The sequence below is a fragment of the Argentina anserina genome, chromosome 6 (genome assembly GCF_933775445.1).
Source record: "Argentina anserina chromosome 6, drPotAnse1.1, whole genome shotgun sequence".
Taxonomy (NCBI): domain Eukaryota; kingdom Viridiplantae; phylum Streptophyta; class Magnoliopsida; order Rosales; family Rosaceae; genus Argentina; species Argentina anserina.
The window spans coordinates 36747426-36760312 of record NC_065877.1 but is presented as its reverse complement, the minus strand read 5'-3'; the positions used below and the strand labels follow the sequence as shown (position 1 = coordinate 36760312).

At 39.1% G+C, this 12887-nt stretch overlaps 3 protein-coding genes across 3 annotated transcripts; 1 reads left to right on the top strand and 2 right to left on the bottom strand.

Moving 5' to 3' along the window:
- The first annotated feature begins 101 nt into the window (after window positions 1-101).
- LOC126799970 (photosynthetic NDH subunit of subcomplex B 1, chloroplastic) lies at window positions 102-2224 on the top strand. The gene is made up of 6 exons (XM_050527230.1): window positions 102-686; window positions 859-1049; window positions 1172-1429; window positions 1659-1764; window positions 1879-1964; window positions 2059-2224. Exons 1-6 carry the CDS (start codon window positions 102-104, stop codon window positions 2222-2224), a joined length of 1392 nt encoding a protein of 463 aa, XP_050383187.1.
- A 1835-nt stretch (window positions 2225-4059) lies between these two features.
- LOC126799888 (mavicyanin) lies at window positions 4060-4983 on the bottom strand. Its single transcript, XM_050527151.1, has 2 exons — window positions 4722-4983; window positions 4060-4616 (listed from the first exon to the last, which is right to left on the bottom strand). The coding sequence occupies exons 1-2, from the start codon at window positions 4885-4887 to the stop codon at window positions 4228-4230; spliced, it is 555 nt and encodes a 184-aa protein (XP_050383108.1). The 5' UTR covers window positions 4888-4983; the 3' UTR covers window positions 4060-4227.
- A 2815-nt stretch (window positions 4984-7798) lies between these two features.
- On the bottom strand, window positions 7799-11052 carry LOC126799081 (triacylglycerol lipase 2). The gene is made up of 9 exons (XM_050526197.1): window positions 10855-11052; window positions 10634-10744; window positions 9535-9675; window positions 9228-9338; window positions 8966-9109; window positions 8810-8850; window positions 8632-8711; window positions 8383-8478; window positions 7799-8293 (listed from the first exon to the last, which is right to left on the bottom strand). Exons 1-9 carry the CDS (start codon window positions 11047-11049, stop codon window positions 7971-7973), a joined length of 1242 nt encoding a protein of 413 aa, XP_050382154.1. The 5' UTR covers window positions 11050-11052; the 3' UTR covers window positions 7799-7970.
- Between the last annotated feature and the right edge of the window lie 1835 nt (window positions 11053-12887).

Below are 12887 nucleotides of genomic sequence, written 5' to 3'. Positions count from 1 at the left end.
TCCAACCATCTTCCACACAATCAAATTGCAAATAACCTCAGTAACAATAAAAACAATGCAACGCTGAATCTGTAATATCATATCAACCTCTGCTACAATTCATGGCTACGACTTCTCTGCTTCCCAAATCTCTCTCACCCTTCCTCACAAACACACAGTCAATCCACTCAACTCACTTCACCAAGCTCTCATTCTCGAACCCAACAGACCACCCTCATTGTTCCAAAAGACCAAACCTACACACTATTCATGCCAAGAAGACTAACCCCTGGCTCGACCCCTTTGATGATGGAGCAGACCCGGAAATGGAATACGGCTCTCTTTTCGTTGATGGGAAGCAAGAAGAGGATGAGAGACTGCCCGAGAACCCCGATAACCCTTATGGCTTCTTGAAGTTCCCAATGGGGTACAGTGTGGAAGTTGCATCACTGGCGTTGAAAGTGAGGGGTGATGTTAGGAGGTGTTGCTGTGTTGTTTCTGGTGGTGTGTATGAGAACTTGCTCTTTTTTCCAGTTGTTCAGCTCCTTAAGGATCGCTACCCGGGTGTTCTAGTTGATATTGTGGCGTCTGCTAGAGGAAAGCAAGCTTACGAGTTGAATAAGAATGTGAGATGGGCAGATGTTTATGACCCTGATGAGCATTTTCCTGAACCAGCTGATTATACTGACATGGTTGGACTTCTCAAGGTTGGTTTCTACATACCTTTGTTTAATTCTTACTCAAGTTAACTGAGATGACCATAGGCCTAGTACGTACAGATTTCAAAATTGTAAATTAAAATCGTTCAATCATACTTGATATGTTGGAGTATTGGTTTCAAAGCTGTGTCATATCATATACATTGCCTTGTTGTTACAGGGTAGGTACTATGACATGATTTTATCAACAAAACTAGCTGGGATTGGCCATGCTACTTTCTTGTTCATGACAACAGCCCGGGACAGAGTCAGCTATATTTATCCAAATGTAAATGCTGCAGGTGCTGGATTGTTTCTATCTGAAACATTCACACCGAATAGTATGAATCTCTCTGAAGGTGGATATAACATGTGAGTTTTAGAAATAAATTGCAGATTATCGAGAGATACTTCTTTCTGTAATTCTACTACTTGCTTAAGATATGGTATTTTGAAGTTTCACGGTTCACAGAGATTTGTTTTCTCCATTTAAGGTATCACCAGATGGTTGATTGGTTGGCCCGGCCAACCAAGACTGTGCCACAACAACCTATGCCCCCACTCAAAGTATCAATCTCAAAGAAGCTAAAGCAGGTAGTAGAGTCAAAATATAAGAATGCAGGAGTAAATAAAGGAAAATATATTGTGATTCATGGGTTAGAATCGGATTCGAAAGCCTCAATGCAGTCTAAGGGGGATACTGATAGCTTGCTACCCATCCAAGTGTGGTATGCCATAGCAAGTGGCTTAAGGTATGACATTTTGTCAGGATTTCCTTTCATTATAGATGTGCGAGTGTACACCAGTCCAAATGTGCATTGAGGATCTCTGTGAATGGTGTTAATTTTTATACTTCACTCAAGCACATGAATCCACGTATATGTGTTGATCAAACCAGAACTAGTATGCTTTAAAGTTGGCTAGGAGTTTGTATCATGCAGCTGAAGTAGAATTGCCTTTCCTATTCTCCTATGCCAATAGGGAATTCAGGCCACTTTTTGTTATCCCGCATGAGAAAGAAAGGGAAAATGTGGAAGAAGTAGTTGGAGATGATGCCAACATTGTGTTCATAACAACTCCTGGACAGGTATGTATAATCTCACTCTTTTCCAAACACTGCAATATAGTAAATGGATGAACTATGTACAAACTCTAATGGTACCCCTTTACAATTTCATATATCTATTTCTGTGTGATGTAGCTTGCTGCTCTTATCAATGATTCAGCTGGTGTTATAACTACAAACACTGCAGCTATCCAACTTGCAAATGCTCGTGATAAACCTTGGTACATTACTTCTCAAGCTACTAAATTGCATCATTGAGTTAGACGAGTTATTTCCATCATTGAAATTCATGTATATGCTGTCATTGTCTTGCAGCGTTGCATTATTTGGCTCCGAAGAGAAAGGAAAACTTTTTGTCCCTAATGCAGAACAGAAAAACTGCGTAATCGTTTCATCCAAGACTGGAAGATTAAAGGATATTGACATTGAAGCTGTAAAAAATGCAGTGCCAATATTCAACATGTCTCTCGCTTTGGTCTAAGTGGGTTCGAACTCATTTTCATTAGCGATGTAAATCTTTGATCATGTTTTAATATACAAATTATTTTTCTTAATTTGTTTATTTTTTTAATATGGCAAAATGTCCCTAATTTATTGAAATCAAACTAACAAAAGAGAAGGACAAAAGAACATGATCTCCTATGTCTGATAAATTCCAACAAATAGAATAAACAAAAGGTCAATCCGGCATGTGTACACTCACACATGCAAAATTATAGATATAAAAACCCCTAACAAATAGCAAACCCTCAGCCAAGAAACTCTTAATTAAAGGACGAGATGAAGCTGGTAGCATTGGCAGACAGTTGTGAGATACTAAGAATAGAAAAAAATAGACATATCGTGATGTTTCTTGTAAGGATGAAAAGAATGCAGAACAGACTCTCTGAACAATTCTAAAAGATGATTTTGGGCTTCCAACACATTAAAATCTTACATTTGAAACGCACCAGATTCCTAGTAATCCAAATAAACTAAATTAAATTACAGGATACTAGAAACTAAAGTCGACGTTTAGGTTTTGGGAACGTTGAGACACCAACACCATTAAACACTTCATCAAGGGTACCCCAAGGCGAGGATGAATGAGAAAATAGAAGACAAACTCATTTCCATAAAGTCATAATTTCATAACAATACAAAAGAAGATGTGTACCCGATTCCGCATGACTTCCACAAAATGAGCAACAAGATGGAAGTGAAAAACTTCGCCGTTGTAAAACATCATAAATTAGTAAACGCCCATGAAGAGTCTTCCAAACAACAAGAGTTTTGCGGGGTTGAATTGTTTTATTCCATATCACTTTACCTCAATCTTTATGCTCATCATGATTTGAGAAGAAAACAAAAGTTTTTTTTGCTCTCAGAATTCTTGAGGAGGAGTGCGGCCATAAAAGAGAGTCAAATGTGTCTGCATCAGGCAGAGCAATGCGCTCAATTTTTTCTGCTGCTTGAGGGAATGAAGAAATAAAATCTACTGTGAGAACCCAATGAGAATCAACAATAACATCATTCACCTTAGCATAAGGTGGAATAGAGCCACTTACTCCAACACTAGTAGCAAGAGACTCACCCAACCAATTATCTTGCCAAAAAGATATCATCTTACCATCACCAACACTCCAATGCAAAGAATTTAAAAACATTGGCCAAACGTTTTTGAAACCCAACCAGACTGAAGATCTCTTGTAAGACTTTATATGTTGGAAATCATCTTTCAAAAAACGAGCTCTAAGCAAAATAGAGGCTAGAGAGGAAGAAGAGAGCATCTCCCAACATCTATTTATTAGAAGAGCACGATTAGCCTCAAATAGATCAAGTAACCTCAAGCCTCTTTCCTCTTTGGGTTTACAACAGTGATGCCAAGAAACAAGAGGCATGCCTATTTTCAAAGGGTTTCTAGTCCAAAAAAAAAATTCATGATCCAAGATTGAAGGTCATGAAGTAAACCAGCCGGTCACTCATAAATCTAAAAACTATAAACCAAAATGTCTTGAATCACTGATTGAATAAGTTGTATCTTACCCGTTTGCGACAAAAGAGAACATTTCCAAAAGGACAACTTGCATCTCACTCTATTTGCAATGACCTGAAAATACACTCTCTTGAGACGTCTCTGGAAAATCGGAACCCCAAGATATGTGAATGAAATATGAGTTAGTGTGACACACAATGACACAATTGTAGCACATCTTTCTATATAGAGAACAACTTCGTTGTAATTTGCTTTTCTTTATTTGAACAAAAACAAAACTAGTTGAGGTATACATTTGACATTATCGATCAACACTAAATCACCAACCAACAGCACTGTAATTTCCAATAGCAAGATCAAGATTCATTGACACAAATTACAAAATTCAGGACAGGGTCATACCAAATAACCCTGCCACATTTATTCTGAAATACATCGAATTAAAAATATGGATTAGCACTGGCTATAATTAAAGCAGACATTCAATTAAAAGGACTCCGCCATGTCTCTCAAAATACAGAAACCAGAACAAGGGCCGATACTGCAGTCATAGCGACGAATGAAGCGAAAGAATTGAAGGTGGCAGAAGCTGCAGAAGTAGTTGAAGTAGTAGTGGTAGAAGCATCTGAAGAGGAGGAATCATCATCGTCCGAGGATGATGATGCCGGAGAAGTAGCTGTATTGCTTCCTGCAGCTACAGTAGTGATCTTCATCTTCATGCCTTGGTCACAGTGGCCTAAAGTACCACAAGCAAAATATCTTGTACCAGCCTTGGTCAGCTTCACGGCGTCGTTTCCTCCCTTCTTAGAGTCAAGTGCACTACCAAGATCACAGTTCTTGAAGGCACTCTCATTAGGCAACTCAACAACGCTATGCAACCCCGAAGTGTACTTGAAAACTGTCAAGATTTGAATCAAGTTAATATTAATTTCCTGCTCTTCCATAATTATGTAACAAGCTAGAATAAGCTAGAGATGAATTTAATTAGGTTTAAGAAACCTACCGAGTTGATCGCCAACCTTGAATTTCTGAGCAGATGCCCATGAGTTGAGGTCTGTAGATTGTTCCCAACCTTGGCTACCCCCAACTACATGTTGCGCTGCCAAACCATTCTTTGCAACCAAAGCTACAAAAAATAAAGACAACAGAATTGTGTTTTTGATCCCCATTCTGTGATTTTCTCTTAGTTGAACTTCTTGATCTAGATCTCCTTACTATTTACTCGTAACTCCTTTCGTAATATGAATCGAGGCACTGATGAGCATTACCTGCAGTGCCTATGCAGGTATATATACAGGGGACCATACCATTGTTTATGATCGAATTGAGCGTTCATGTTCGTAGTCGTTGAGTTTGGGTTTTTTATCGGTAAAGCAAAACTAGTTAGGTGGTTATAGCTTGGCGTGGAAACAAAGTTATCTATCTTTGTGACCATACTCACTTGAAAAATAGCTGAGTTGGTCCTCCAAACTCAAATTTTATAGCAAAACAGTCTCCATCAGAGTATCATACTGGCCATGGACAACCTGCACAGTCAGCACAGATCAATGAAGACTGTGTAATCACCGGCCCTAGCCTTTAGCACTCATCAATTACCATGACATAAACTAGTTAATAATTTATTCTACAGTGGATGCATATTTCTATCTTCAAATAAATTATTGAGGCTATCATCATCTTGACCCCCGCCACTCCGCCGGTCTCCTATAATAAGTTGATTGATCGATCGAAAAATGCATTTTGAAAGGTTACGATTGCTTCCTCTAAGAACATCGGCGGGGAAATGGTGATTGTTCATCTGATTTGTGTGGAATCTACAAACATAATACACAAATAGCGCAAACAATTTTTCAAATGTTGCGTCATGGTAGAAATGATCCTTGAAAGAGAGCGCAGCTTGAGTACGTAATCGGTGAGTAATTAGTTTGCGGATCAAGGAAATGATCCTTGAAAACAAGAAAACCTTGAGTAACTGGCCGGTGAGTTATTAGATTGCCGTTCAACCGTAAGAGGCACTTACTTGGTGTCTTGGTAAAAAGCATATATACTAACATGCTTGTTCACTTTCACATGACATTGCAATTGGTTGGTTCGGAAATTACCAGGAATCAACGTCGAGGTAGTTCCTTGTAGTTTTTACTTGCATGTAGTAGTAAAATTTCACGATGCAGAGTTAAGGTGAATTGATCAATCACTATGGCACATATAAATACACGCTGCTAGCTACAAAGCCCTAAATTATAAGATGCAATGACGAATACACATGAAAGAACTAGGCGACATCCATATTTCAGAGAATCCTGGAACTGACGTGAGGATGCAACTTCGAGTTCATTTCCGAGATGAATGAACAATGAATATGCCTTCAAAGTTCAAATGCATTTGATCCATATATTCTTTTCATCTCTTTTTTGTTTTCCTATCAGGTAAGGCGCATGAATAAAGATTAGTGACTGATTCCTGTGGGATCTTACATTCATGAATTAACATTATACAAGGACGTTTCTTCTAAAAAAACCATTATTCAAGGATCAAATAACACGAGTACAATTCGATGCAACCGACATATGTGTCGCTCAGGTACAAAGTGTACACTTTGGCCTCAGTTAGGGACTTGAAGACTTAATGGCCTCTTCCACACTGGGGCATTGGGTATTGACGGGTTTTTATGGGGGTTTTTGTCAATCTTGGTTGAAATTCTTCTTTTTATTCTGAGTTTTATGCTGTGATTTTGGCAATTGCTATTGCTAGAGATTGGTTCTACTTATGGTTGGAAAGTGACTCTGTAAGTGTGGTGGCATGTTTTTCTTCCAAATCTTTCTCTCCCCTGTGGAACTTAAGAGTCTGTTGGCACAACTATCTATCTAAAGTTTGTCATATGTCTTTTCGATGCAGTCATATATTCAGAGAAGGAAATGCGGTAGATGACAGAATGACCAATTTAGGCCTCACCAATGACTCTTTTGCTTGGTATGATAGCCCCCTAGTATGTTCGTTAAGTTCTTACAAGCTGATTACTTGAGATTTCCGAATTATCGGTTTTCATAGTAGGATTATCTATTTTCTTTTTCTTTTTCCTTTGGGTTTTCTCGGTAAAGTTTTGGTCTTACCCCCCTTACTATGTATTTTATTAAATAAATATTAAAAAAAAGCCACTGGACGATGCAATAAAGATGATACATGTGTGTGCAAGGCAAGGTAGCAATCAGTTGATCAACATCGTCTTCAGCAAAGTAGTCCATATAAATAAGACAAGACGGTCGACGGGTTTTTTTAATAGGAAAACTCTAGTATACATTCACTACAAAAAAAATTGAGTATTGAGCACATTTATATGTGGCTCAAGTGTGGGTGTTAGTGGTGTGACCAACCTCCAAAATTTCACAAATTCCATGCAAATGTGGCTTGCGCCTTCTCCTTGCTAATTCATCATCAGCGAAGAATTGTTCAATCTGCAAATTTTTGCTCTACAAGAAGATAAGGGAAGGAGAAGGCGTCAAGGTTCTGTTCTAGGTCATCTCTATAAAGATAGGGAATGACTTCAAGGCCACCAAAACTTGTACAAAGATTATTTTTCAGAAAATCCGATCCATAAAAAAATGTATTTCGGAGAAGGTTTTGGATGCATCGGCCTTTGTTTGTTCGAATTTTAGATGGGGTAACAGCTCATGACTCCTACTTTGTCCAAAAAAGAAATGTGTCGGGCCAACTTGGATTCTTCTCTACAAAAAGGTACGGTTGCAGTCAGAATTCTTGCGGATGGATGTGCAGCAGATTCCGTTGATGATTATCTTAGAATCGGTGAAAACACCATAACTGAAACTTTGAGAAGATTTGTCCAAGCCCCTTCATTGATGTATTTGGGGCTGAATATTTGAGAAAACCCACTTCTGCAGTCATAGAGCTGCAGAAGTACTGGAAGAGTTATAGTAGTGGTAGAAGCATTTGAAGAGGACAAATCATCATCTTCCGAGGATGATGATGCCGGAGAAGAAGCTGCATTGCTTCCTGCAGAAACAGTAGTGATCTTCATCTTCATGCATTACAGATATTCAAAGCTTTCAAAAGAGTTTTACTAGAAATATCACAAATTGCTCACGGAGCGATTATGTACATTGTGGCTTACAGCTAGCTAGATTACAGCTGAGGAGCTAGTAGCCTAGTACATTTTAGTTCTAATCGCACTCGAGTGCACACTAAACTCTTGTTTAACCAGTCTAATCTCAGTGAATCAACTAGGTAGTTATCAGTATTATTGTTGCTGCTTGAAGAAAGAAATCACTTTGTTATACACAAGATCCTTGGCATTGACCCCCATGACAAAGTCGGCATGTGCATACTCGTGGATGAAATTAACCACTAGCTTCCCTTTGTCGTGAAACTTCAGATGATCAAGTAGACTCATAACGTCGAGTTCATCGGAGAGCGCATCATGGCCGCCGAAGCTGATGAACATGGGCATGTTCCTCGGAATCTTAGAAAGGTCGTAATGCGGAGGGGAAAATGATCGATAATGCAAAAAATTCTTGTCCAATCTTCCGTAGTCGTATTTTGCCACAACGCCACTTCGTACAACTGCAAATTGGAACATAATTTCATTAAAACACATGGATATTTAAGCATGCAGTTTCGTTCAGATTTAGCATCACTAGCTAATCACTTACTTTGAGACAGGTGCATCAAGGTCTTGGTTGATGTTGATTGAGGCTCATAAGCCAAGAATAGATCAACAGTGGAACTATTGAGACAACAATTTGGGCCTTATACAAAGATAAATTTGTAAAAGTAGTTAGTTATTGACAAATCTACATTATATACACACAAACATAACCGACTAGTTCTAATGTTCTACTGTGCTCCTTAATTCATATGTAAGGTTCATATATAGGAAAATATTGCAAACAAAGTCATACCAGTAAGTACTGCCAATAAGTTGTAACAGTGAACTCCTGCACTGGCACATAGATCATCTATCATATCAGATACAGGACCCCTGCAATTACGATATATAAAAAAACTCAAAATTAGAGTCCACCTTCATTTGTCCGGTACTATTAAACCCTAGTTGTTTCTTAATTAGTCGATGCTTACGATTTTGGATCGAACTCTGCAAAACCAAGTAGTCTGGTGATCTGCACGAACCATTAGTTGTGTCAGTTCTATAGCATTTGTCATAGATATACCGAAATAAGTACGTAGTAGTTCGATCGATCTCTTTTAATTATATATGTGATCAAGAACATATACCTCGCCGGCAAAGATTCTGGCTCCGACTGCACCGAGTGGTGTACTCATGAAATTCAGGTAAGCAACAGGACTTAGCAAAGCTACAGATTTCAGCTGATCCACCAGTTTTCCTTCAGAAAGCGAAGCCAATGCTAATAAAGTCCCCTGCCAAACACATCGTTCAGATAGTTGATAACATTAGGCCCGATCGATCAAAGTTTTGGTAATTTGGTAGCAGTAGTTTATCGCAATCGAAAGTTACATTTTTGCTTAAAGCATTTACCAGGGAATGACCGATGTAGTTAATCTTCTGCTTTGTTTTGCCATGCACGTAGTTGAAAACAGCGGGTAGATCATCCGCCACCAGTTCATCAAAAGACCAATCCCAAAATTTCTGTCAAATGACAATGGATTATTAGGCAAGTAACAAAGAAGACGAGGTATATATATAAGAAGTTGTTGGTCCTAGCATTTTCGAAACTTAGTATAGTTAAATACTTCAGTATGGAAGCTAATATCGTATCGTCTATACACTTTAGAAGATTACGGTCGAAATGAAAAGAAATTAAGTGTTGGCTTGTGAAGTATACCGGATCCCTTGCGTCCATGGTGGTATGTCGCCGGCTAAATCTGGTCCCTCTGGTGTTAGCCATCCACACATCATATCCATCATCAGCCAGAATCAACGGCAGGTTTTTGTCCGGAGAGTTCAACAGCCAAGTGGCGGCATCCTGCGCCAACATACATAATACACAAGTTGCAAACCCCGGCCCTCAGATAATAGAGACAACAATTAACAGTGTTAAGAGGTGGAGAGAGAGGTCCTGGATTCGGTGCCCTATGGAACTATGCCTGGAACGGTGCATGAGTTTTCGAACAGCTTTAGTTTCAGATGACCGGTCATTGTTTTGCCTTATATGTTCAGAATCAGATTCACATATTCAAATCTATCTCCATCTTGAAATTTTAACCGGAAATTTGTCACTTGCGATGAGTTTAGTGTAGGCTGAAATGTGCTCTGAGTCTCTGAGTCTCTGAGCCTCTGAATTAGTACTACCCAAACAAAAGCAGAGACTTAGTTCTCCTCTAGCTTTATTTTACTTGGTGAAAGATAGTGTGGTATATGATATCGTAATCGCTTTTGCAATGTACGGCTACTTCGGCCTGAAGCTTAGTTACTGCTAATACGAATTATTAGCTTACGCTACTAATTAGGGCATGCATGGTCATCATAATTAAGGTGGTATAAGCTTGAAGCGATTTATAGCAAAGCTGGTTCTGAGCTGGAGCAATTTCCAGGTGCTTAAATCAAGCCAGAACAAGCGGAAACTGTCTAATTCGTTATTGGCAAAAAAGTGTCAAGTAAATTAAGGTAAACTAATGCTAGAAATAGACCAAAGCGCGTGACATAGCACAGGAAGAAAGACATGCCACAGGATAAACACTCAAAAGTCAAAACTGTTTTTTCACTTTTGACCAAGAGTGATTGCAAGCAACTTTGGTACCAGATCTAATGGCCAAAAGAGCAATGAAAGTCGGTGCCATATTCATAATGCAACAGAGAAAAGGAGCTTTAAATGAATACCAGCCATAATTAGTGACGCACAGCGGTTGATGAATCAGTAAAAAAACAGTCTCATAGTATCGATCGCGAACTAGATCGGATGATCAATCATGAATCGAACTTACCACAAGAACACCATGCTGAATTATCACCGGCGGTTTCCCGGCGCCACCACCACCATTACGACCTGCCGGAATTCTCTGCACGTTCAGTATGTAACCATCGGCGGTAGTCACCTGAGCAACATCATAAGAACACATTATACATAGTTTCTCTAACCATCTCAGACTTCGGAGACCTGAGCCTGAGGCTAACGATAAAATAGTGAAAATAACCCTATGCTTACAAATATCTCTTGGCATTTGTAGCCATGCACAGTCACCAGGGACTCGCATACACCGCCACCCTGTGCAGCCGCAGCCACAGCCCCGTTTTTCTGATCGATAAGCCGCCGGCTCGATCCTTCTACGGCAGAAGGGGCAAGTGCAACGACCATAACCAAACCTAACACCATGCAACAAGCTAAACTGCGCAAAGCCATTTTTGAAGGGTATGTTAATAAAATTTCTGAGGTCCCTTCACTCTCAGGGTGGCTTTATATAGTGGACGAAGATAAGTATACGACCGAGAACAAACAATTATCAGTGTGTGAAAGCAAAACAATCTGTTTCTGGTATTTGGCCTAAAGTGGAAGGCAGGCTTTCGATGACGTTTTTGGAAATGGGTCTCCTTTTTTCGGCTAGCCTTCCTTTCTTATCAGAAGAAAATTAAAAAAATATATGATACGAAATCTGGAGGTGTAATTAGAATTTGGAACCTATGAACTGTCTGCGAGATTTATATAGAGGATTGTGTTATTGCACAAGTAAGATTAGTTGGTTCTTGATAAAAGACCCGTATGATAGGGCGACGCATAAGGAGAAGCTGTATATCACCAATTTCTTAGGAGAGAATTGCATTCACTACTGAAAATTAAAAATGGAATATGTGATTATGGTGTTCTGTAATCATTCATGACAATTATTAAACTGAGATTTCGGTAAGGAAAGGATGAGGATGCGTAGTTAAGCTGAAAACATGGTTTGGCCTCGTTCATATTTGTCTGGGAGCTGTAATTGCGGGGAGTGGAAGAAGGGATATGATCATGTTCAGTATCTGTCTATTTTAATTGCTTATGATTTCACGACCGAATCGTGATATATGCCCAACTGTTAGACTATGATTTTGGATAGAAATGTAGTGAGAAAGATTTGGACTTTACATAAGTTGATATGTACTGGTAAGAATGTGCAAAGTTAGTGTAGCTCTCATAATACAATATTGGATTGTTGGTATAGGCATCTTACGTTGACGTTGTTGAATTGCTATTTCTTATTTATGGTTCTTCATTCGGAACTCGAATGAAAATGCTAGTAAGAAATTAATCGTTTAAGCTCGAATGTGTTGGATATTACAAAAATGGGAGATTAATCACAATGCCATGACGCTAATTCTATGGACGAATTCAATAATGTGTTGTGTTGTACCCAATGGAGTTGTAGCTGTAACGCTAAGTAACTAAATAATCTTCTGTATTTAATATGAAGATTTTCTAGCTGATTCAAATCATGACAATGATTAGAGTTATCATAGTGTAGTGAGTCATGACTTCGATCAAATAGTTTGTTTAGCGGCAATATATACTTTTTTATATATAATGCGTGGAAGTGTGAACCTATACAAACTCTCATGCTGAAGTTGCCACCATTTTTAGCAAGCACCATTAGCCCCCCACTCCAAAGTCCAAACCAAACACCAAAGCCTGCTTCTACAGAAACACAAACTTATCGTCTCCCAATAGAGCAGGAATTGAATAATTGCAAAAACGATTGCGCCATTGTGAATATGGGCAAAAAGGAGCCGCACCAAAGCACCAACTACAACTAGTGCCTTCATCGCGGAGTAGACTCTTTGTTTAGTTTCTTTCGACACATACATTTCTCGGTTTCACATTGCCATGTACTTGGTGCTTATCAAATGTATATATCAACAACGATACGAGAACCAAAGCCAGTTAGCGACCATGCTTCTATGTCTGTTTCCTACTCTTGCCACTCTCTGGATCAAAGGCAGGGTCCCCTCTCAGTTTGTCATCCGATGTCTAGTTCCATACTTCTATCTCAGACGTTCACATTGGCTTCACCATAAAAGAACACTCCTGCTTCATGTGCTTCCGAGCTATTGCATTAGTTCACTGTGGGAGCCACACTGCTAGTACTCCTAGCAGTGGCTAATGTTCCAGACCCAAACTCTGGCGGTTTATCAAACTTGCTTCAAGAGCTTATAAGCATTGAAAGAATTTGAGAAATGAACCAACACCGAGCATTTGGCCTATTGGGT

What these genes read in the sequence shown, in the direction of transcription:
- LOC126799970 (XM_050527230.1), top strand. Translation starts at nt 102, where the DNA reads ATGGCTACGACTTCTCTGCTTCCCAAATCTCTCTCACCCTTCCTCACA. An exon ending in TCTGAAGGTGGATATAACAT is followed by an intron (nt 1,050 to 1,171) that starts GTGAGTTTTAGA and finishes TCTCCATTTAAG; the next exon opens with GTATCACCAGATGGTTGATT. An exon ending in TCATAACAACTCCTGGACAG is followed by an intron (nt 1,765 to 1,878) that starts GTATGTATAATC and finishes TGTGTGATGTAG; the next exon opens with CTTGCTGCTCTTATCAATGA.
- LOC126799888 (XM_050527151.1), bottom strand. Translation starts at nt 4,887, where the DNA reads ATGGGGATCAAAAACACAATTCTGTTGTCTTTATTTTTTGTAGCTTTG. An exon ending in CAAGGTTGGCGATCAACTCG is followed by an intron (nt 4,617 to 4,721) that starts GTAGGTTTCTTA and finishes AAATCTTGACAG; the next exon opens with TTTTCAAGTACACTTCGGGG.
- LOC126799081 (XM_050526197.1), bottom strand. Translation starts at nt 11,049, where the DNA reads ATGGCTTTGCGCAGTTTAGCTTGTTGCATGGTGTTAGGTTTGGTTATG. An exon ending in CCATGGACGCAAGGGATCCG is followed by an intron (nt 9,339 to 9,534) that starts GTATACTTCACA and finishes GTCATTTGACAG; the next exon opens with AAATTTTGGGATTGGTCTTT. An exon ending in CCAGAATCTTTGCCGGCGAG is followed by an intron (nt 8,851 to 8,965) that starts GTATATGTTCTT and finishes TGGTTCGTGCAG; the next exon opens with ATCACCAGACTACTTGGTTT.